The 26,379-nt window shown below is 45.0% G+C and overlaps 1 protein-coding gene across 1 annotated transcript in view; it reads left to right on the forward strand.

The window, feature by feature from the left end:
* Positions 1 to 26,379, forward strand: part of DDR2 (discoidin domain receptor tyrosine kinase 2) — a 1,291,881-nt gene that overhangs the window by 969,780 nt on the left and 295,722 nt on the right. The window contains exon 12 of the mRNA XM_069641352.1: positions 12,624 to 12,847. Coding sequence (XP_069497453.1) covers positions 12,624 to 12,847 — 224 coding nt within the window. The remainder of the gene's footprint in view (positions 1 to 12,623; positions 12,848 to 26,379) is intronic.

Raw genomic sequence — 26,379 nt, forward strand, 5'->3', positions numbered from 1 at the left:
CATAAAGGAAGAAAATGAAAAAATGACAGCGACATATGAAATATTATATGATGACTGGGCAAAGGGGGGCGGGAAGGAGAAAGGGGGGCCCACATTGTCCATTGCCCATGAAGCCGGGAAATACATTAGACAAAGAAATAACAGATGGAAAAGGTAGGCGGGGAGGAGGAAGTATGATGAGTATTATGGGTTAGGATTAGACAAAATGGAAGACCCACGACACCCCCACCAGACAAATAAATGGTATGCGGATATGAGTGCAACAGCTAAGCAAACAACAAATGAGAGCTGTTATGTCTGCTCCCTCATTCCCCATGCTTCAGGCACACCCAAAGTATTGTTACCCAAAGAGTTGCCTATTGTCGATGCCCAGTGTCTCCTTCATCTCACGTTGTGCAGAATTAAGAACACCTTCCAGGCACATGAAGTAACTTTTAGAATGCTGCAGAACGAGAAAACCTGCTATCCAAAGACAGTAGGAGTGGTATGTCTGGAAGAGCCATTTTTTATAATACAAGGGACACTTTTTTCAGACAACAAGTGGAAGGACGAAGAAGTAATGTGCAAGGCTGAAGCACTGAGGGGTGTGGCACCAGAGAAACTGCAATGGATAGAAGAAACATGCACACCAGTATGGAAGGAACACATCTCAAAACTAACTTGGGTAACGGCCATTGAAAAACCCTTCAAGCTGCAGAAGGAAATAAACTATGAACTGTGTTTTAAAGGAGACGGGAAAGCCTCCATGGGGGCAAACAAGAACTGTAACAAGACCCTCACCATCCCAGATCTGAGAAAAGGGACAGCGGCCCTCATGGATACATATTGGGTATGTGGCAACCAGGTATACCTGCACCTCCCATGGAGTGGCAGCTGTTCGATGGCCACCCTACACTCCGCACTAATGGTAATCCCGAAAAGCCACATTGATGGGAGCAAAAAGATGCGAGGAAACACCCAACAGGGTGCGGCCCAGCCAACTGCAGAGCCACAAATATATGTCCTGTCTTCCGGGAACAAGGAAGGGGTGCTGTCCCGAAACAAACGATCATCGAACTATATATCAAAGGCATCATCAGAATTGCTGGCACAGATCCCGGATAGATATCGATTATTCAGCTCTGCAGAAACATTCTTCGCCTCACTCATCCCAAGTACCCAGGCGCGAGCAAATGCAAAGTGGCTCCAAATCACACGTTGGGAGCTGATCCAGCTGGCAAATGACACTGAAGAAGGGTTTAACGTAATAAAAGTGGAACTGAGAGCACTACAGCTGATGACCATGCAAAACAGGTATGTGCTGGACCTGTTGACAGCGATGGACGGAGGTGTTTGCCGAAAAATCAGAAGTGCCTGCTGCACTTTCGTACCTTCCGAAGACGCAGACAACGGCTCCCTGTCCCATGTGATCGAAGCAGTACATAACCTAGGAGAAAGAATGAGAATGGAAGGTGGAGCAGAAGAAAGCGCGTGGTTCGACAATATCTTCTCCTGGGTTCCATCGTGGCTGGGAATGACTGTGACATTTTTGATGCCGGCTGTAGTATTCCTCCTCTTTATTTTTTGCCTGTGCCAGGTGGGTCTTCGATGTTGTGCTAACGCAGTACCGAATGGTGCAATGATGATGGTGACAATGGGCAACACCCGCGGTACGATACAAGCTATGCAGGAAGTACAGGTACAAACAGGAACAGATGACACACCGAGATATCAGCTAGTGCCTAGGTACCATGACAAGGCTATAGTAGATAAATTGTGGCACACTACCATTAAAGAGCCCCGTATACTAGAATGGTACGAGGAGGTGTGGGTGGACTTGGAAGCGGAGAGCGGATGTATATACCTGACTTGTACCCCAGATGAATATGCAAGGAGAGGTGAGAGCCTGAGGGGGGTGTGCGAGCCTTAGAGGGGTGTGCAGAGCATGGATGCCCATAAAAGGCACACCTGCATGGGATGACGCAGCAATTGACGAGGAAGAGTGCAGGAGATTGGAGGATTTAAAGAATTTGTTACTTAAGTAACGAAAGGGGGGAAATGTAGGGGAGGATTGGTCCAAAAGACCCCCCTCCCATGCATCCTCTCCCCCGGTGAGGGCCATGGCTCGTCAGGGGTCCCCTCCCTACCACCAGGGCCCAGGTGGTGGATGGGTCACCTGCCGAAGACATTGACCAAACCTGCTGAATTTAGCTAGGCCTCGGAAACCATTTTGTTTAATGGAGATGGTTTGAGCCCTGCGCACCACTGCGCGACCCCCACCTTTGGAGAGTTTCAATTATCCCTGTGGCCACAGCTCTCTGTCAGATCCGCTGAGAGCCCGTTCCCATGAACAAGACGGACATGAGCTAGTGTAAGATACCAACACTGTAACATTTCACCTTCCGCAGTGAATCGCTGCTCCCAGCATGACCCGGCCAGTAGGGCCTGGGTGGAAAAAGAACTGTAAAATGGTCCTTTGACAAAACCAAAGTTCCCAAATACTAATGAGAAAACTACCTGCGATGGAAGCGTTCTCTCCACAACCTCTCTGACTAAAAAACCTGTAAAATGTATAAAAATGGCAGAATGTGTGCTCATATGACATTAGGAATGAAGCACCCACATCCCTGCAGTTATGCGCAAATAGTAAAAGCGTCCCGGGGGTTTTTTGTTATGTGTGTCATTGAAAAGATTACACCCCACGGTCCCGCGCCATTACCGAACTAATGCTGCTAGAGTGCAAAGAAAGACAAATGCAACCATATTGAGGGCTCGTGTAACGGGTGCATGAAAATTCACCATATGTGTGTGTGTCCAAGCCCACTATGTGCCACTGCCGTCAGTCTCAGTGGCGAGTTGTTTCTATGTGCTCCACCAACCTTACTACTACCTCACTCACCGCGAATGTATAAGCATATAACAAAATGTTGTAGTTGTCAAAAACATAGTGTACAAGTAATGTGCTCGGATTGGCCATATGAATGGCACTAGCAATGTTAAAACGTGAGCTTTGGAAAGACTCAATGAGTACTGTATATTATTTGAATGTTTATGCTTCTTCAACCTAAAATCGGCAACACACGAGGAAAATACCTTTATGAGCACATGCAAGGCCATTCCCTCTCCCTCCCAGCGAAGCCTGCCAGACGAAAAAGCAGAGGCCTGTTCCGCGCTGCTCCACCTCCCCCAACTCGGCTGGAGCCGCTTCAAAGATTTGTAGTTCCCCCTGCAGCATCCAAGGCCACGGCCCGCCACCTGTATTATTTACAACCCAGCAGTAAACCTCAGCCTGAAAACACATATCCAGAGGCGCCCTTTCTTAAGCTCCACGACCCACTGGCTCACCTTAGGTTAATGGCCCCTGTAAAATAAGGACATCCAATATTATGGCAACATTACAGCAACACATCCATAATGAATTCTAACAAGACATGATGACATGGACCGCCTGTCCCATGCCCCGAGACCCAACCCCACCCGGTCAACAGGACGCTGGTAACCATGTATTGATAAATCGCCAACAGACCCCACTCTAGGTGCATTCCTCCTGTGTTGCATTAACCTGTAGAATAACCTATTGGACGATTTACTAAGGCAGATAATATTGCAAATGGTTGAATGACTGCGGTGTGCATGGCCTAGGGCAAAGAAGTCAGGAAAAGACATTCATCTCTGACACTGGCCACAGTGGCACAACAACACCACCCGGATGAACCCAGCTGACCTGCCAGGCCCAGCCTAACCCACGAGGCTAACCAGTGACGTCCTCCAGCCGCGGCCAACCACATCACAGCAGCACCTATAGCTAGTCGTCGTTACCCAATCCCCATGAACTTGTGCCCCCTATAGTATGTAGGTTCTGATGACGCTCTTTGTAAATGTAAATATATACGCCTGTCTTTGCTATTGTCAGACAGAGCGCTCTCGGAGTTTGCAGAGTTCTTTGCATGCCCTATTCTGATTGATAAACTTCCATTTACGCTCACCCGCACTTTGTCTTGGCCTTATTCCCATCCTGGGAGAGTCCATTATTGTCTCTCATTGTGGGGAGGATCGTGCTGGCTGGGGACGCTTGCCTTCATTTGTCTATGAGAAAATGAATGGGAAGTAGGCTGCCCTTATGGAAAAAAAATGTTTTGGACGTTTAATAGCTTTTTTTATTTTTTAACAAATCTTTACGAAACTGTGCGGTCTTGGGGTTTTGAATCAATTTCTGAATTTCGCCCAAAACCGTTACTTAAGTTATTAACGATAGAGTTTTGAGGGGTTCCTGTGGGAGTCCGACTCACCTTATCTATAGGGCGGCTACTGCTGCCCTATAATATATATATTCAAGGAAAAATCTTTAGTTGCATGTACATTAAGGTGAGAACTTAATGCCCAAAACCCCTGAACTTCAGCTAAAGGCACCTTAATTTTGCGGCTATTGTTGCACAGCCAATGACCACAATGATGGCATCACAGATCACATCACTGATGACATCACTAATTACATTACAACAGTAACCAGCATTAAGCATGGTCTTCAGCCATGGTCAGTGGTCACAACCTTCACCCATGTGCACTGAATATTTTAAAATACTAACAGGCTACCAAGCATAGATTGTGGCCTTTACTAGTGGATACAGTTTTCAACCGTGTCCACTGTATATTATATACACTGATCAGGCACTAACCATGGGCTTAGCACAATACTGGCCAGTGGCCACAATCTTTGGCTGTGCCCACTATATATTCTAACATATATAAAGCAACCAGCCCCTATTTATGGCATTCGGGCTGTGCCCATTGTATATTATATACACTAACCAACCACAGCCTTCAACACAATACTAGCCATTGGCCACGACCTTTGGCTGTGCTGACTGTATATTCTAACATATTAATGGGCATTTCAATGTTGCCCACTGTATATTTTAAAACAGTGATGTGCTACTACGCATAGCTTTTAACCATGCACATTGGTATTTTTTAACACTAACCGACCACTAGCTATGGCCTTTGGTGCAGGCTAGTGACGCCAGCATTTGTCATGGCCATGTCCTCGGCCTAAATTGTTATTAAGGTAATCAAGGTTTTCATGAGCTAACTTAGAAATTATGTTATGTCTAATTCCATTATTGATGTAATCATTTATATACAATGTAATTAGTGTTGTCACCAGTGATGCAATCAGTGATGTTATTTGTAATGTCATCAGTGCTCTCATACAACATGTAATTAGTTATGTCATCAGTGATGTGATCTGTAATGTCATCACTGTGGTCATAGGCTCCACAACAGGGGGTCCAAGGTTAAGGTGGCTTTAGCTGAATTTCAGGGGTTTTGTTGCATTAGGTTCTCACCTTAACGTCCCTGCAACTAAAGTTATTTCCTTGAATTTCAAAGATTTTGTTACAATGTATTGCTCACATTAACGTCCCTGCAACAAACGTTTTTTCCTTCAATTTCAAGGGTTTTGTTATTCCATAGATTTTTAGAATGCTTCCAGACCACTATCATGGTCTTCGGCCATGGTCAATGGGCACAGCCTTTGGCTGTGCCCATTGTCCATTTTAAAACGCTACCAGACCACTAGCCATGGCCTTCGGATTACAGGCTTTGAGAACTCACAATGTTTTTAGGCAATGTGCAGTGAGATTAAATTATTTGCCATGGACCACACACTTTGGTTAAGCAGTGTGCTCCAAGCTGAACACTCCTTTTAAGCGCCATCTTTTTAGCACGTGCCTATTTGGCACGGCCATTCCGACACAGTGCCCATTTCGGTGTGAAAGCCATTCCGGTGCCATTATTTTGGCGCAAGGGATGTTTGGACGTGGCTGACATTGCAGCCACGTCTAAACGCTCTCATGCCAAAGAGGATCTAAGGACGGCACTGCAACAAACCTTGCCCCCTCCCAGTTGCGTTCCTTTTCATTTAATTACATTAAATTACTTAAATAAAAACAAAAATATATAGTTTTGAACTCTGATCTGCCAGAGTTCAAGGCCCAGCATTTAACCACTAGGCCACAATAGCTTGGGGCTTCAAAGGGCATACATTTCCAACTCAGCCTATAATTTAATATGATCAGTGATAAAAGGCTAGGTATGAAACTTGTGAGAATCCAAACAATAACGTCATTGTAGCATAATGGTTAAGTGCTGCGTCTCAAACTCCTGCAGGTCAGGGCTATCTGATGGCAACGTTCAGCATACATTTTTTCTGTTTTACAATGTTGCCCAGAGACGGTGTTGTCCTCTTTTTGAATACATGTGCAGTGTAAGGGGGTATGTGTGGTGTGAGGGTGGGCATGCCATCTGAGAGGGTGTGCATGCAATGTGTGTGTGTTAGATGTGAGTGTGTGTGTGTACATGGTGTGAAGGTGTGAGGGATTGTGCGTGCATTGTGCATTTGTTCTATGAAGGCGAGTGTTAGTGTGTGCGCACGCACGCGTGAGCACCCATTTATGTATGTGAGCATTGTGACACATTGAGTGTGAGTTTTCAATGTCAGTGTGTGTGTGTGTGTGTTTGTGTGTGGGTGTGTGTGTGTGTGTGCATGTTTCCATGTAATTCGGAAGATGGCCATCCAGTTCTTGTTTTTTTTTTGGGCATTTTGTGACTTGTAGTTTTGTCTTGTCCATAGCGCAATAACGCATCCTGTACTACAAGTCCCAACAGGCAAAGTAAAAAGGAAATCTGAATGATCATCTTCCAAATAACAAGGGACATGTGCCATATAACAATATAAACAAGACATGTAACTTGGCTATATTCATGATTTCTTCTGCACCTTTATTTGTTTGGGTTGAATAGCAGTAGGGGATCTATAAGTTGTTGAAGGAGGAGGTACGTAGTGTAGAATCAGAGGAGGGGGGAAAAAAGTAGAATATGTTTTTTTCAGCTGGGGAAAGTGATAATAAGGGGCTGGAGAGGAGTGGTGTTTACTAGCCCCCGCCATTTTCAAAGTCTAAAAGCAATATCTTAAGGGAATAATGGGACTGTGTGGCAAGCCCCTTGCTTGAATTGCAAAGAAAGTATTGTTTGTGCTGGCTCACATTTATTGCAAGACACACAACTATTATTAACCCATTGGTAGAGCAGCTCAAAATACCTTCTTTAAAACATGCATTGATTGCGTGATTGTTTCCATGAATGAGGCCACTTGGATCAAAGGCATGCCTGTTAAGACTACATAGTGCAGAATACACTGATTTTTTCTTTTTCAAAAGAGTCTTGAACTATGGTCTGCCAGAGTTCAAGGACCAGCATTCAACCACTACACCACAATGACTTAGTACTTCATATGCATACATGTCATACTTAGTCTACAATTTAATATGTCGTATTGTAAAAGGCTAAGTATGAAACTTGTGAGAAACCAAACAATATTATCATTATAGCATAATGGTTAAGTGCTGCATCTCGAACTCCTGCAGGCCAGGGCTCTTTGTTACGCTCACCTGGTTCTCACAGAGGTGTCGATCTGAACTGGACTGCTCCGATCTCCACCAATGTGACGCGTAGGGCCGAGATGACGGACTGGACTGGACCACCTAGCTTCGTTTGCTTGGCCCGTAGGAATATTCTTCTGCAAGTGGAGAAAGGGAATCAACCACCTGTGGAGTTGAGCGTAAATCCCCCCTCCCCGTTGTTCTCCCCACTGATCACCTTGGATGTCCCCTCTTATAGTCTCACCTGATGATTTGAAAAGATGAGCTCTCCATCCTTCATTGAGCGCAGGTGCGCGTAGATAACCACTTGCTTCACTGGCTCGAAGGAATTGGTGAGTTCCAGGACAATATTGACTCCGATATTCCCAGCAAGACGCCGTAAGTATGTAGTTCGTAAGAGTTAAAATGCCTGACTTTCACTCTTGTCCGATTCCTTGCAGGTTGCAGCTTGACCTTACTGAAGAGTTCCTCGTGGCAACCGGTATTGTTCTGGTAAGGATTTGTATTATCCAACACAGTTCGATAAAATAATGTCCATATGTAACCCGTTGCTTTCTCCCTTATTCAGGCGCTGAGAGAAAATATGAAGCCTCGGGGAATAATGCCTCCGGCAGGAAAAATCAGGTAAGTCTTTTGTGGTGAGGAGGGTTCCCCTTGTTAGTCCCTTGTTTCACCTTGCTGTCCTTTTGTTTCCCCTTAGGGGCCGGGGTTCGGCTAGGATGCAGTGGAAGCTGCGCCGACCCGTGAAGAAGAATAGTACCCCCGGTGGTAAAATCAGGTAAGTCTATGGGGGGGTATTCCTCTGTGTATTCCCTTGGCTCACCTTGCTGTTCTTGTCTTCTCCTTAGGTGCCGGAGTGCGGCGGGAACATGCAGGAGGATGCGGTGAAATGTGAAGATGCTGCGAAGGCCGGTGAGTTCAGCGCGGCACTGCAGCAGGCGAGGCAATGCGCATAAAATAACTTCTTTCTTCCAGCTCGAAGGCGCGATGAATCGGGAATTCAGGTAAGGATCAAAGGTATTGCTCTTGCTCTAACCTTTTCTCCTTCTTTCTCCCTTTTTCTAGGAGCTCCAAACTCGAGGCGGGTGTGGCAGAAGACTGGATGCAGACTTGCAGGCATGGTGAGCGTTACGCTGTTGGATGCAGAATAACGCGAAGCGTGTGCTGCTCTTCGGGCGTGGTTTAAATAGCCTCCAAAGTAGTCCCAGGTAAGTATTCCTCCCCAGCCCCGCCCGAGTAAAAAAATAGTCCCTAGATAAAATAGTCCCTTCCAAGCCTCTTTTGGCTTGGAGCTCTTGCAGCATGGTCTGCATCAGGTAAGTTTGCAGCATGGTCTGCATCAGGTAAGTTTTAATCTATGAGCCTGGCGCCTATGGCGCCAGGACTGACTTTCCATATGAGCCTGGCGCCATAGGCGCCAGGACTGCACCCAAATAGCCCCTAGCAGGGGTTGTTGGGCTTGCTTGGGGTAACTTGATGCCTGCTTCCGGGGTTGCTGGACTTGGTCTGGGTCCCCGGGGGTAGGCATCATGACACTTTTGAAAGCAACGATCAGCACAAATGTGTTTTTATTTCGTTTTTTCAGTTTTCTAATGTTGACCACAGACGGTGCAATACATGTTTTATAATGTTGCCATAAATAAATGTGTTTCATATTTAATACATATTCAATTCTGCAACGATTGTGTAATACATGTTCCATCATGTTTTATAATGTTGCAGTAAATACATATTTTTCACGTTCAATCCATATTACAAAATGCAAAATGCCTGCAGGTTCATGCCAATTGCGACCTCTTGCACCAAAACATCCTTGCACCGAGAGGTACAAAATGCAAAATGCCTGCATGTTCATGCCATGCCAATTGCGACCTCTCGTGTCAAAACATCTTTGCACCAAGAAGTCCCTGCGCCCAATTGTCTGTGTCTAACTGGGCGCTGCCAAACGAGATCAGCAGTGAGACGGTCACGCTATAATGTGGTGTTCCGAAATGGCTGCTCTGAAATGTACTGTCACGTGATCCAAGCCCCTTGTTTTATGGCCGGTCTCTTGGTAACTTTTGTGCTACATTGCACAACCCAAACTAACAACATTTAAGCAGCAGGGAACAAAATGATCAGCTGCAAGAATAACATATGCCCAGCTACTTTCTGCACCCATAGCGACAACCAAAAGCTGGCCCGCATGAATATACACACAGTACTGCTTTGCTTCAAAGTGAGGAATGGGCCAGCCCCCTCAGGTCATGTTGCTCTAAGTGGTATTTTAGGTTTTCGTACTTATTAGGTACCATGGCCTGAGAGGGCTTTCCCTTTCCTTGCTTTGAAACTAAGCAGGATCGGTCCTGGTTACTGCATGGATGGGAAACCCAAGTCACCAATGATCTCTTCAGTCCACGATGTCACTATAGCTGTAAAAATATTGAATATTTTATTATGTATAAAAGATTGCAGGCTTTGAGAAATCCCTATGTTTATAGTTAATGCCCTGTGCGTTTACATTATTTGCAGAGGATCACACACTTTGGTTAAACAATGGACTACAAGCCCTTTGTTTTATGCCCAGTCTCTTGGTGATTGTTGTCATACATCACACAACCCCAAATAACCGTATGTAAGCAACACATACAAGGGAAAGAAATCACCAGCTGCAAAAATAACATATGCCCAGGTACTTTTGCCCCCATAGCGAAAATCAAAGGTGGGCACCCATGAATATATGCACAGTAAGTGAACATATATCTTAAAGTGAAATATATAAATGTAGTTCAATAGACCAACTCCTTAGATGAACATGCGCAAGACAAAATAGCATTGGACTTTTAAAAAAAGGAATGCACACCAGAAAAATAATCGGAGAGAGGAAACGTTCCGATAAATATGCTGGTAAAGTATAAAAGATGCCCACCTTTTAAACCCAGCAAGCTGTCATGAACTATTCCCTGGTAAAAACTAAATCCCAAAACGAAACAAATGCTTGTGAATAAGCGTCTGCACTGGGCACATGACAACCTGAAAAAAATCCTGGTAGCCAAATACTTGAGCAAGCTTGCCAACCTCAAAAAGACCCATGGGATTGCGTTCACCCACTGAAGAAATGTTACGCTCTCCACCCACATGTGTCCTTTACTGGTGCTCTGAGAAGCAACCACAATCAGGGGAAAATAACTCCACCAGGGTCCAGGGTAGCAAGCTCTCTCGCTGCATCGTGGGCAAATACTCACAACTTACTTGCCCTCTCATCATTTCCCCTCCTCACCCCCATGCCTGGCTTTCAACAATACTCTGCTTTATAAAGCTAACTTGGAAAGTACACATACCATAGTGTCACTCAAATATATAAATCCTTATAGAACAGAAATTGTATAATTGTGGCATTATTCCCCCCATCTTGACCCTGAGACTACAACTACCAGAATGCAATTCAGCAAAAAGCAAACAAATGATCTCTGAGTGCATAACATTCAAGGTATGACAGTAGCACAGTTAAAAAAAAATAATGCAGATGCTGTGTGTTATGAGATATTTAAATCTAAGAAAACACATAGCATTTGGGGCTGCAGACTGTCTTCCATGCAGTAACTGGGATCGATCCTGCTTAGCTTCAAAGCGAGGAAGGATACAGCCCCTTTAGGCCATGTTTCTCTAAGTGGTCCTGTAAGATGTGCTCATTTACTAGGCAACATGGCCTTAGTGGGCTGACCCTTTCCTCGCTTTGAAGCTACGCAGGTTTGTCTCAGTTACTGCCGGGATGGGAAACCTACTGTTGCTGTAAAAATATATATATATTTTTTTTTTTATTGACTGGGAGACTACAAATACCAGAATGCAATTCAGCAAAAGGTAAAGAATGGCCTCTGAATGCAAAACTTTCAAGGACTGACAGTAGCACGGTTTAGAAAAAAAAGAATAATTTGGAAGCCCATTCGGTCACCCATCCATGCAGTAACCAGAACTGACCCTACTTATTTTCAAAGCATGGAAAAGACCGCCCGTTTCTCTAAGCAGTCTTGTAACTTTGGCTCATTTATCGGGCAACATGGCCTGAGGAGGCTGGCCCCTTCCTCACTTTGAAGCCAGTGATTTTTCCCCCCAACGTCACTATAGCTGTAAAAATATATTTTAAAAAAACTGTAACCGGGGGTAGTGAACTACTCATATGCACGGCTATCGGTAGTCCTTTATAGCCTTCAATATACCGCGAATATCGGAAAAACGGGCGGAAGAAAAATACTTTCCTCCTCACCAAATAACCCCCTCATATGTGCCAGCAGTTTGGTTTGAGATGTCCGCTATTCGAGGCAATAGCTGAGGCTACAGAAAGCTTTTTGTTGCAAACTTAGGCCGTAGCCCCCTCCAACTCCCAAATCTCATTAGATGCCCTCTTGCCACCCCACCCCACCTCTAGCCTGATGGTATTTGCATGTTTTTTTACTTGCAAATAGATTTTTTTCCCGCGTTTCATTTTCCCATCTCCTCGGCTATAGCCGTAGTTATCTCTGGCATCAAGAGAAAAAAAAGATGGCGGTCGTTTCATTTCTAAAAAAAAATTATCGGGTAAATCCCCAAGATATAGCGATCTATTTTTGAGAAGGAGGCACCCCCTTCTCCCTCAAATATTAAAATAACTACTGCACGGAATAACCCCAAACCATGCATGGATCGCGAGTCAACGCTTCGTGCCCAAGTTGTTTTGGACCTGGTTCATATCCGTCTAGTGGTTTGGGCCGTGCGCTTTGGCAAAACTTGACCTTGTTTGTCTATGGGAAAATGAATTGGAAGTAGGCTGCACTTTTGAAAAGAAATCATATTTTTAATGCTTAATAACTTTTTTATTTTGTAATACCTATCTACAAAACTTTGCAGCCAGAGGTGCGGGGGGGGGGGGGGGGGGCTGCAAGCCCTTAATCACGTTCAAAATTTCAGTCAAATCTGTTACTCAAATCAAAAGTTATTAACGATAGAATTTTGATTTGTTCCTATAATATATACGTTGAGATGGTCATATTTTACACTCATACACATGTATCCCTTCATCCATTAAAGGATTGCAAACATTTGAATAATAATTTGATATCATCTTTATTTCATTTGTTGTATGTGCTCAGTTAATAGCTGTGGATTCTGATATGTAATCATGGAACACTGTGGATATTTGGTACTTCCAGTCTGTCACATAACTCTTACTTTTTTATGGTATTTCAGGTTGCAGTGGAATTGGAAAAGCTGTGCAGCAGAGCGGACCAGATGGGGTCCCCCACTATGCTGAAGCTGACATTGTGAACCTGCAGGGGGTAACTGGCGGCAACACCTATTCCGTGCCTGCCATCACCATGGATCTCCTAACTGGTAAAGACGTGGCAGTGGAAGAGTTTCCAAGGAAGCTTTTAACTTTCAAAGAGAAGCTTGGGGAAGGACAGTTTGGTGAGGTTAGTGTTTCAGGTTTAACTTTTGTTTACCATTAAACGTTCTTTACTTTTTTAACTTTCAGCGCAAGTTGATTATTCTGAACCGTTTTTCAACTCTGAGTCCCCATAGCACGTATTTAAATAAATAAAGCGATGTGTAGCGTCTACACTCATTCACCCCATATTTAGACCAAAGGATCCAGTTCACAGTGAAAATAGGCACCGCAGGACGTACATTTTCAGGACGTGCAAATAAGAGCACAAGAATGCAAAATGTCCACTACTCTGTAGACAAAACATAACAGACAGGATCAACTTACTTCACAGACTGAGCTTCCATCCTCTGAAAAATTGACCATCTGGGCAAATGCTTAGAATCAAGAGGATTGTGAGTGATCCTACAGAATGTGAACCTAAACTTTTTGAGAAATTAGGAGAAAGAGGATATACCAAACAAGATCTAATAACAGCAGCTGCAAAGACAACAACTAACACACGTTAAAACGTGTTGCAAAAGAAGACTAAGCAAGAATCATTGGAACATTTTAACCAATGATGAACACACTAACCCTCCTGTGTTCCCCTACAAGAGGAGCGAAAACGTAAGGGATCTACTGGTGAACACCAGAAGCGAATCCCGACAATTCAAGAAGGAGAAGAAACCGGGAACCTTCCCGTATCTCAACTGCAGAAATTGCAACAATGGGCCTCATTATGACTCTGGCGGTACGGTATGGACGGTGCCGGTATGGCACCGGCACCGTCCATACCATTCCGTACCGGCTTATTCCGAGTTTCCCTCGCGGGTCCCTGTCAGACCTGGTGGGCTGTGCGGCACCCACGAGCAGAACTCGTGATTGAACCAGCACCGTTATCAACGGTGCCGGTGCAACCATGCTTCCGACCCCCATTGTACCCTATGGGGCAGAATGGGGATCGGGAGCCCGGCATTACCGCTTCCCGCGAATGGGCAATTGACGGCCTCTTCATCTCGTAATGGGCCGGTAATTGCCCAATTGCGGGAGGCGGTGCCGGTAGCGAGCATGGTTGTAATGAGGCCCAATGTGATTAAAGGAGCACACGCTTTTCATCCAAGAACAGGCGAAAAAAGCTGTACCACTTTGCGACCTGTTTCACTGAAAATGCAATATGTGGCATCAAATGCCCATGTGGCATCTATTATGTTGGCCAGACTGCATGTAAAATCTGAATGAGAATGAATAAACACAAATCCTGCATTAGGAACCATAATTTGACCTCGGCAGTGGCAAGACATTTTTATAAAAAAAGGTCACAGTATTTCCCAAATGAAGTTTCACAATCTGGAGATTATCAACACAAAAGGACAAAAAGGAGATGTGAAAAGAAGATCGCAACTTGAAGCCTATTAGATCGACCGGCTGAAGGCACTTGTGACCAAAAGGACGACTGAGGAATGGGATTCAAATTTTTTTTATAACCCACAAAATATTATTGTGGATGAGAATTCATCTGTTTTTCTTTTGTTTTGGGTTGGTAGACATACCAAGCCTACATGTTCACTACTACAAGATATATTGATGGAATAGTAAGGATGATCACACATAGTACGCTTCAAATGATCCACCCGAATGGTGTTATTCTTTCTTTACACATCGCAATTTACCTATGCTGGGATGCAGACACCCCATAGTTTTACCACTGACTTAGTGTTATTGATTACTTAACGTCTATGCATGCTACTCCCGATTAGGACAAATCCACACCTAATAGATACACATCTCAACAGTTTCAGAGGATCATTTTAGTTATCCATTGTCATCTTATTACATGAATTGTCCCAGTAATGATCCGTTGACTGTATACAACACTTCACACCTAACACACTGTTTTATTACAGGTAGCGTTATCCAGACCAGGTCACATCCTATCACGTTAATTGTTCCAGTTATGTTTCTTAATTAGACACGTCAGCATTTACATTGTATGTGTCATCTCTTATGTGGGGTGAACAAGTGTAGACGCTACACATCAATTTATTTATTTATTTAAATATGTCCTGACCATACACAATTCTTTTTGATAAATACATCTCTCCATATAGAGATTGTAGATACTAAAGATATGGACATCCATATCCGGAAGCCCAGCAAATGCACAATTTACTGACATAAGCCTTCTCTCATGGCAAGGCAATACTACTTACTCCTTCCTAAAATGTCTGATTGGGTAAACATGATCTAGGCTGTGCTCCAACGTACGACTAATTTGGTCACCACATGATGTTAGTTTTATGTTGATGTTGATTGCTAATCAAACAAATAGATGTTTATGGTGCTTGCGCCGTGGTTACGAAGCTACCTTTCACCGCCGATGAGACGCAGCCCAACTGTGACATTTCTAATACACAGCTCATGCATGACAATTACAATCCTCCACTCAGCACTGTTCAGTCAACTATATGCATTGATCTATAAGCAACGGATGCTTGCAATAGTGACATGCAGCTTTTTAAATAAAAACTGAACATTCAGGTCGGATGTTTTACAATTTACCTTCCACCTTATTTCAAATCCGTGACACAGTTTTCGTTCACTTCACAAGTGTAGCATGTTCCTCCATCACTCATAGGACACTGTTGCAATATAGGGCAGGGCACAACCCCACTCCTGAACAACACTTTATATCAACCTTGGATACACACAGGATCACTGAAACATTTTCTAAGCCATATCCCTAAGTGTGCTTGAATTATTGAAGGCACCAGCACGACACATCTCCATCTTGGGATGTGAACAATTGGCACGAACATAGCATATTTGTTTACTATGATCGAGTATGTGCACCATAACACCAATCTATGAGTGCACTTTTACTGGTGTGCACACCAGTAGAGTTAGTATGATAACACACGTCTTACCAGCATGAATATTAACCGGACAAGAGCACTGAGCATTGCAATGTCTAAATTCTGAATACGATGTTGACATTTTTCTTTTTTGTACCTGCACATTTATTTTTCTAAATGTTGACTATTTTGTTGTCTTTTTGTCTTGTGGCCTACTGTGATTTATGATTTGCATATGATTTCTGCTTATCTTACTTTGCATGTTATTGTGTTCATTTTCCATTTATTTTATCGAATTCTACCTTTATGATTTCTCAACATTGCTTACTGACACTTGATTTTTGACTATTCAAATTGCAGCACTGTTATCTACCTTTTTATTGTTTCATGACATTGCAGATGTATTGCAGACAATATGCACCCTCCTTGCATATACATTAATTGTTGTAAACAGGTGACCCACATGGTGACATATGTAAACATTGACCAGTACCGAACACATCATTGCTTTCATCATTTTCTGTTGGTATTTGTTTATGATTGATCACGGCCGGTATGCTTGGTTGACACTATGATGATCAGATTATTGAGTTATGTCCTGATGAAGTACTATGTTAAAGTCCGAAATGCATTTAATAAACAACTAAATGCATTACATTTTTTGCAAAAAGTGTAATTGAGAATTCAATTGAAAATTAATTACTATCATGAAACAGGAATAGATATTTTTCTGAGTTTCCAGCAAAATCACTAAGTGGATCCGAGGGAGTGCAGCCCTCACCGACAGCTAGATAAAGTTGGTCCTTGTTTTCACTTACCTTAGTTACCATTCTGGGTTTTGGGGATGACTAGTAAGGGGGGTTGGAGACCACAGGAAGACAAGAGAGGGGCATCCATTAGTGTGCCCCAACAATGGCTGAAATAGCTACAAGTTTGAACACCTTATTTTGTATTTTTTCAATAAACACCCTTTGAAGTCTGGGAATGTGTAAGGCCACCTTTGACTTTGCCTTCTCCTTAACCTATTAGTGCCAAAACCAAAGCGAAAATCACCCCAAGTACTCAAACTTTTGCAGCATTCAGTGTATGATTTATTTTCTGTTTATTCCTGAACTGACTGTCATTTAATTCCAGACAATGCCAATTTTGTTGCATAACATTTGTTTTTGATCTTCTCCTTATGGTTCAATTCATCATGAACAATGTTAAGATGGAAACCCAGACAGTAACTTGCCATCAGTAAACATTGTCAGATTAACTCAGCTCTTCCTATTCTCATTCAGTTTGTACTGGCCTTTCCCCTCTTATCACATTTGTAGGGATTCTGGTACCTTGTTGCTTTCCCCTCAAGTTCCCTACTTACTGCTGAATGTTCCTCCTGATTTAGATATACCCTTTGCTCATTTTGATGGTACTTGCTGCCTGATTCCTCGCTACTCTGGGTCAGTTGGCAGGTGAAGTTCAGTAAAAAAAAATATAGTAGAAATTATGTTAATGTGCTCGTTTAATATCACAAAACCCCTGAAATGTGGCTGCCATTTGGAGCTATGCAACCTTAAATATGAACCCCACTCCACACATTATTGAAGCATATTGATGACATGAGAAATTACATCACTGATTCAATTGCATATGGTGGCACTTATTTTTTTCAATGATTGGATATTTTATATATAAATAAAATGGCATACAATTATTACAATTTTAATGATACAATATATATATTACATTCGGTGAAAAAACGTTGTTAAAGGGAGTTAAGTTGCACTAATAGAAACCTATGAAATTACATGAAAAAACATTGTTAAAGCGACGTTATGGTTAAAGGTTAAATCGAAAATCCCCAGAAATTTGCCATATGGTAAGCTAAGCAACAATAACTGTTCCTTACACCACACAGTCTACTCCTGTGGGGCAGAGGATGCCAGCACCTGACTCGCAGGCCATACAAGAGGCTGTTGATCCTTACCTTTCTAGGACAACAATACTTTGTATGCACTCGGGGAGCAGTTTTAAATTGCATTTGAGGCTGTAGTCAAGGAGCACGAGAAGCACTGCCTGTGACTTAGATTTAAGGCAGGCCCAACATCTTTACCTGTGCACCTGTCCCTACGTATCAGTCGTTTCTCCCCCACCTTACCTCCTTGCCCCTCCTTCCAGGAAAAACAAAAACAAATCCCCAAAAATACAAAGTCAAAAAATACCAAAAAATGTTTACATTTGGAGCGCCTGTCACAGTTAAAAAATAGAACTAACAAAAATAATCTTATAGACTCCATCTAGATAACATTTATCAGTAAAGTAGTTAGACTCAATAAGATTCTCCAACATTTCCTTTAGCATTTTGTTCTATGCTAATGGGAATAATGGAGAATTGTATACTAGAGATAAAGAAAAAAGGACAGAAACAATTTGACAGAAACAATTTTCTGTCCCAAATACTTTTCATGAACATACAATAAGTGCCATAACTTCCTAAGCACCTTTTGTATCCTATATAGTCCATGGACCCCTGAAAAATTACTGGGTAAGGTAACTTTTTTGTATAAAAATGGTGGCTCTTTAAAAAAATGTTTTTTGCATTTTTTGGGGTACTATTCTAACAAATGTTCGACTGCTTCTAACATTTTTCTGTTTTTGCTTTTTATCTAGCTACTGACAAATATTTCACTACATATTGTATGTGTTTGCATAAACTGTTTCAATTTATTCAAAACATTGGAAAGAAAAATCTAATTTCCAACATCTGTCAAATGAACTCCATCAACTTTTATATTTTGATTGTGGAAAAATGTAATTCCAGCATCCTGTAAAAAAGCACATACAGCTGTATTTACATTCAACCTGGCCTTTTCCATTTGTGGACAAAACCAGTTAGAAAGTTTCCGCATTTGCCTTTGTGCTATCCGAGAAAAAATAATCTTCGAACCTGGAAACGGTTTCATTAACTTTGTGAATGTATCCTTCATGGCAAAGTGTAAGGATATTCCAGTCACACAGCCCAAACTGTTACCTTCACAGTGAACTATAATGATGTCTGGATGTTTCAAAGTAACCATATTCTCGCAAAACGAGAACAATTCCGCCCACTTCAATCCTCAAACTCCATAACAAGAAACTTCAAATTCTTCTAATCCAAGATTCAAAGACAATCCACACTGCTCAGAGTACACATTTAACCAATGGATCCAATAATTTCCAACCATCCAGACACTCTGTTTCTTCATAGCCGCAGCCATAGCCATCTTCATTCCACACAAGAAGGAAACCACGTGCTACCCTGTGTTCCTCTACACAACAACCACTAAACCTGATTGGCTAATTCCCGATGTCCACGGTCTACACAATCCTATTTCCATGCCATGCATTCTTAAAAGACCTGGATGGCACGTGCAGGTCAGCAGACTACAGTGAGAAGGAAACTAGTTGCAAGCATATATGCTGCGGGAAACAATCACAGAGAGGGAACCCATCACCTCTAACTTAATCGTCCCTAACCAGAGGGCAGGGGAGGATGCCATTACCACATACAGCTAGCCCACAGAGGAAACATAGGTTGGCTATGACCTCATATGGCAATGGGCAAGGAGGGGCAAGGAGGGTAGGAGGAGGACGCCATGTCCACATACCGCTAGTCCACAGAGGAAACATAGGTAGTAAAGGATGGCATTGTACGTTTTTATCGAGTAAAAACGTCCGCAAGCATCAAAAGTTCGAAAATGCACACCAACAAAGGTTCGAACACCAAAAGTTGGAACCTTTGGTGGTATGCATTTAAGGTAGGTAAAACAAAAAAATCAGGGGCCGCGGGGGTGTCCCCCGTAACACCCTGCTCACTACACCTGCTCACTACACTTTACAGTATGGTGAGCGGTGGTTGCGGGGGACATGTATTTTGCATGATAAATGTATGAACCTTTTGTGGTGCATACATTTCCCATGTGAACCTTTCCATCGCGGGAAAACCAGTGGCAGTCGGATCACGCAGATCCGTTAAGGATGACCCACATGGGAATGGGCAGGAGGGGACCAGCATCCTCTAAACTAAACAATGCCAACACCAGGGTGGGGGAACCCGCCTAATTCAGCCAAGTACAAAAAACATTAAAATAGCAGAGAAAAACGTCTACCCGCACCATACTGCCAACTAGGTGGACAAACTACAATACCAAACTCACAAGATAACCATAGATAGAGAGCAAAGACTAAGAGGTAAGAAAATATAACCACTAGCCCAACTATAAAACATCAATTTTCCCCATACACTTCTCATACAGAATCCCACACAACCACTTCTCTGCACAGCAATCTGCAGGTACTTCAACACATGGCAACAACAGACAAACAACTCATAACCCGCATCAACAGCACATGGGAGCTCGCACTGACCCGATAATTGCACTCAAGCTCAGCGGACGGTGCACACCGAACTGAAGCTGCCAACAGGACATCACAGCTCTCACTCTCCTATTCCCACTACACGCTATTAACCCCTCAGCTCTCCTTTTCAGATCCATCAGACCGCTTGTTGTTCACTCCGGGGGAAACGGTGCGTGGTACAAATACCTTTAACATTAACATTATGTCCCACACAACACTAGTCATAGTGCAATTGTTCTAACAACATACTTAAAATACTTTGCTACTCCACCCATAACACAACTATATTCACTCTTTTCCCAACAACTCCTCCTACCTTAATAAATAACAACCTCTCTTAATGAAACTTTTTCCCCCATCACCACATATACCAACTAACTTTGTTTTTCCAATTACAGAACAAAAAAGAAGATTCACAAAGACATCTACCGAAGAAAGAAAACTCTTCACATTCTACAAAACAAGTATACATTAATATAGCATGTATGTCTCTCTAATTGTAACAATCTACTTTCACTATATATTGGCCTAGTGTATTCTTTTGTACTCAACAATATTGGATTTCACTCTTACTCATTCTATTGCAGGATTCACACCTGTTCTATTCCTATCTAAACATTGCTCTTTATTCAGTACACCACCAATTCCTTACTGCCTAACAACACATCGATCTCTCATCAAATTCTATACCACAGTTTTATTTCCTTACTCTTCCATTGCCCTATCCACAGATAATTCCAACCCAACAACCTTCACAATCATTGCATTCCAAATCAATAACACACATTAGCAGGCATAGATACACTTCCCCCCCCTTTCAATTACACCCACACAACAATCATACCTATGCACTAAATCACACCATTACAGCTACCACTGTTTTGCTCAGCACATCATAAAATTACTACTTATTCAATCACACCACCACTCCCTTACTCACTTACACGAGTAGTGCTCAACACATTCTACTATCAATAGTTTATTACCCATTCCCCATCACATAAATATACTTATTTTATACAGCACCAACCGATTTCAATCTCATATTTAACCATGTCCATCACACCTATACAGCCTCTTACTCTTACAACCTTCCCAACCACACATTTCATCCCACTACACAATTGCACACCACTCTATTCATCTGTACATTAAGCCACTTACCCATGCATAAACCACAACCTTCCAACACAAACATTTCTTTTTTTCCAGCAGACAGAACAGAATACCTACTAAAAATCAACTTGTTAGAAAACAAATAAAATATAGAGCAGATAAAAATATGGACAAGCTTGGAGCGCCACGGATGCGGTCGCTCCCTTGAAGCCGCCCGTGGGTGACCCGCCGCCCCCGCGAATTTCATGCGGTTCCAATGAAGGTACGCGATCACCAATACCACTCAAGGTGATCAGAACCATTGGGGCACAACGAGGTCGAAGATGACCGAACAACACGTGTGCGTTACTCCCGATTTTGGCCGCCAAACCCTGCACCCGGGGCCCTCCACGAAAAACAAGATGGCGGACGCCCGCGATCCCCAGAGAAGCAAACAATCCTTGAGAAAAGGGGCGAGTGGAGACCTAAGAAAACAGAGAGGAGGGGCGCTCTGATAACCGACAGCACAAGCAGCCGCAGACCCAGCTGCAGAAGCAAAAGCCTGCCGCGACTCTCAATCGGGCCCCACGGCAGCCGCGGGGCCTTCTCATTCCCGGAATTCCGCCGGGGGCGGGCGGCGAGAGAGGGACTGCTCCGCCGGACTTGGCCGGGGCCTTGGTGGGGAGCCTGTGCTACGGGGAGCTGCGAAGGACTCCCGCTTCCAGGAGAGGCCCAGGCGCCTTCACCCAACGGACACATCAGCGGCCACTCTAGGTACAGCAGGAACGGGGAGGTGAGGCGTCAGATGGGAGCACCCCCACACACGCGCAAACGGATCTAAGCCCCAAGAAACTTCAGAGGCAACACCAACCGCAGCGTAATAACCAGGGGCCCTACAGCACAGCACCCCCGGAAGAGATCTCCCCCCCTCCCGAGAAACGAAGCACGCCAGGAACAAGTCCACGCCAGCCCGGCCCAACACAACACGCGGCACACGGAAGTCCCTCCAGCTAAGGCCCAGTGTAATACGGACTCCCACCCCCTACGTCTTTCCTGGGGTGCCCTGGCCCACACACCCACCCAGCACGCGGACCCAGCCCAGATCAACACAACAGACCTTCGGCTTCCCCTTTTGTTACTGGACACACTCAACCAACCAGTTCAGCAACACGCAAAAATCTATTGGGGTGCTCACTTGGAGAGTTCCCCTACAAGGCCTCCTTCACATTCTTAGTGCCCCCCGGTGAACACCGAGACCTCAATGACGCGGCCCCCCCACCTAGCCATCATGACTAAACAAACGAAGGCCGGTAAAGCCACGGACATAACCACTATGTTTGCAGTAGCAGACAAAGGCAAAAAGCATGATCCTCCCAAACTGACCCCACAGAAACATCCAGAGGAAAAGGATGCTCTCGCTACTAGCGGGGAGCTAGTGGCCTTCATGGCAGACATCAAGTCCGAATTCCGCTCCTGCCTATCAGAACTCACCTCCAAAGTAGAGCAGACGGACCAGAGGGTAACAGAGGTCGAGCAGAGGCTGGGAGAGATCAAAGACCGCTCACAAGTCCACACGACCTCCCTGGAGGAAATCCAGCAATCCATCAACACCCTACAAGATAAATCTGAGATCCTGGAGTTTAAACAAGAGGACCTTGAAAACAGGGCGTGTCGCAATAACCTCCGGATCCGAGGTGTTCCATCCTCTGTCCCCGACAACAAGCTAGCGGAATACATAGGGGACTTCTTCCAGGCCCTGCTCCTGGATCTGGACAAATCCCAACTACTGCTAGACCGAATGCACAGACTGCGCCCACGCCGGGGAGTGGAGTCAGACCCTCCCCCAGATGTGATCACCAGGGTTCACTTCTTCACGACTAAAGAGGCCATCTCAGCGATTAGCCGAACGGGAGATGACCTCTCGTTTTAGGGCACCTCACTGCAGATTTATCAGGATCTCTCATTACTCACTCTACAGAAAAGAAGGGCACTCCGCCCCTCGGCACTCTTTCTCCAAGACCAACGGGTGCGGTACAGGTGGTTATTTCCAACGGTGCTTCAATTCTCATATAAAGGCACTGTTCGACGAATCAGCCACTTGGAAGACGCAACAAAATCATGCATCCAACCTCACCCGAGGAGACCCCCTCACCGAATCTGGAGGGGGCTGGGGAAGCTGAACCACCCCCCTCCCCGAAAGCCAGGCGATCATCATGGTCAAAGATACAGTGAAACCACAGGAGGAGGTAAGCGGGGACGGTGCATGCCTCATGGACCTGGGCGACATCGGCCTCGGCTTGACAGCCCTCACCTACTATGGAACCACCAGCTCACTCCCAGATAAATAGATCTCTTCGACGGTGGCGGCGGGCGACACCCATGGTTCATATCCACTACAAGGAAAGTACCAACGCTGTATCCTTGGAAACCCACGGTACTCTACACCTTGATTCGTTCATTGGCCCAGTTGGCCAAGGGTGCGTCCGCACACACAATGTCGGCCCACCCGCTGGTTAAGGTTACGCCCCCCCGTTGGGGGCGCGTGTTAAATCCCCAAGTGCAGGATGATACACTCCTAACTCTAAACAGTAATGGCAGTTGATCCACCCCCGCTCGACCCCCCGCCCAACCCAACTCACAGAGAGTGACCTAGTGGCAGACCACCAAACCCTGAGGCTCCTCTCCCTAAACGTCAATGGGCTGAACTCTCCTGCTAAGCGAAAAGCAATCCTACTAAAACTTCGGGATGAAGAGGCGGCAGTAGCCATGCTCCAAGAGACGCACCTGCTACAAACAGATGTGGGCCGGCTCCGTTCCCAATGGTACTCCCTCCAATTCTTCGCCTCAGGAGGAACTAAAAAAGGGGGCACCGCGATCCTTTTCAGGAAGGACCTAAACCCACAGATACTGGAAACAAAAACATGTTCGGAAGGCCGATTTGTAGCAGTCAAATGCCTTCTGTTGGGACATCTATACACTTTCATCTCGGTATACACCCCCAACGTCGGACAATCACATTTTTACGGCTCACTGGGTTCCTCCCTCTCACGCTTCATAGAAGGCCAAACGATAATCGGAGGAGACTTCAATGGCGTTCCAGACCCAACAAGAGACAAATCGCACCCCCGACTCCGAGCGACTTCACCCAGGTGATGAGCCTCCTCCAGATGTTCCGATCTTTAGAGGTGGTGGACGCATGGCGGGTGCTCCACCCCACCGAAAAAGACTTCTCCTTCTATTCATACGTCCACTGGACCTTCTCGAGGATCGACCTCCTCCTAACCTCCCCTCAAACTCTGGCTTTCGTCAAGGAGGTATCCATCTGCACGAGAGCCATATCTGACCATGCCCCAGTGATCCTGGAGATCCGGGCACAGAACCCTAAATCCGACAGCCCACGCAGATGGACTTTATACGACCCTATCCTCAATGATATGGCAACAAGGGACAAGATCGCGAAATCCATCAAGAACTTCCTTGAAGAAAACCCAGCTTCCGATACCTCTGTGGCAAACAATTGGGATGCTAAGAAAGCAGTAATCAGAGGCACCCTGATCGCCCAAGGAGCGGCCTACCATAGGAACAGGTGACAGACCTGGATAGCCTTGGAGGAAGAACTAGGGGCCGCAGAGGAAGCCCATAAGAAAAAAGGCTGGTCCCCTAAAACACAGAGAGCTATGCGTACAGCCAGGAAGAAATTGGAAGCCCACTATGCGGAACAAACCGCCCTACTCATGGCCAAGGCCAAACAATCATACTACGCGAAGACCAATAAGGCCAATAAAATCCTGGTGGCCATACTGGCCAAACTAAGATGAACCAATATGATTGCAGGCCTGCGTGACCCCAAAGGAGTTGTCCAATATTCGGAACCCAAAAAACAACTAGCGGTGGACCACCTCACCAAGGTCATGACGGCCACCCCACGGAACCAACCTCAACAAATGGAATACTTGCGTAAAGCTGCACTGCCTCGACTTCCTGACACAACAAGAGAGGAGCTGGATGCACCCATCACGGAGGAGGAGATTGGAGATGCCATTAAATCACTCAAAACATGAGCCCTGGGCCCAGACGGATTCTCGGCCAGGTTCTATAAATTATTTAGACCACAGCTGATTCCCCCCGTGGTGACACTCTTCAACTCCTTCAGGGAAACAGGGTTGGTAACCCCCTCAATGCAGGAATCGACCACCATCCTCCTGCCCAAACCTGGGAAAGACCCGAGGGACCTGGCCTCATACAGGCCGATTGCACTATTGAACATTGACGCAAATCTATACTCTAAAATTCTGGTGAACCGCCTTGGTCACGTCCTTCTGGAGATAATTCAACCAGACCAGGCAGGTTTCATTCTACACTGGGTGGCTGGAGATAACATCCGGAGGACCCTAAACCTAGTGGACCTTGCTACCCGGAACTCCCTGAAACTGGTTTTAATGGCCCTAGATGCGACCAAGGCATTCGACAGGGTGGATTGGACATTTATGAAATACACCTTGGGGGCCTTCGGCTTTGGGACAGCATTCCAAACAATGGTCATGGCCAACTATACAGCCCCAAAGACACTCCTGCGGATCAATGGACATAACTCGGCCCCGATCCCCCTGACTTGCGGGACTAGACAGGGCTGTCCGCTGTCGCCACTGCTCTTCGCCCTGACCATGGAGGCCTTCGCCCAAAGAATTAGGCAAAACAACCAGATCAAAGGCCCGCAGGTCAGCCCTTCGCAACATAAAATCGCCCTATACGCCGATGACGTCCTACTCATGCTCTCAGAAGCCTGCTCCTCCCTGCGACACGCGCTAGACTAAATAACCAGCTATGGAGTGGTATCCGGCTTTTCAGTAAACTAAGCGAAATCAGCGGCCCTAAGCATCGGCCTCACCCCAGGAGACCGGGAACCACTGGCTAAAATGTGCCCAATCACGTGGGAAAAAAGGGAGATCCCCTATTTGGGGGTTTATATCCCAGCATACCTGAAAGACACATACAAAGCGAACTTTCCCTGGTTATTAGGAGAACTGGAAGGAGACCTGAAATGCTGGATGGCCCAAGAGATTTTGTTGCTGGGACGCATAACAGCGTGCAAGATGAACATCCTCCCGAGGTTCCTTTATGCCTGTGCTTCCCTCCCGGTGCCGATCCCCACTCCAGCCCTCTGGGACCTACAGAGGAAGATGCTGAAATTTATCTGGAGAGGTAAGAAGGCGAGAATCCCCCTAAAGACGCTACTGGGGGGGCTCCAAAC

This window comes from Ambystoma mexicanum, chromosome 1q (assembly GCF_040938575.1).
Source record: "Ambystoma mexicanum isolate Mex_15411 chromosome 1q, UKY_AmexF1_1, whole genome shotgun sequence".
Taxonomy (NCBI): domain Eukaryota; kingdom Metazoa; phylum Chordata; class Amphibia; order Caudata; family Ambystomatidae; genus Ambystoma; species Ambystoma mexicanum.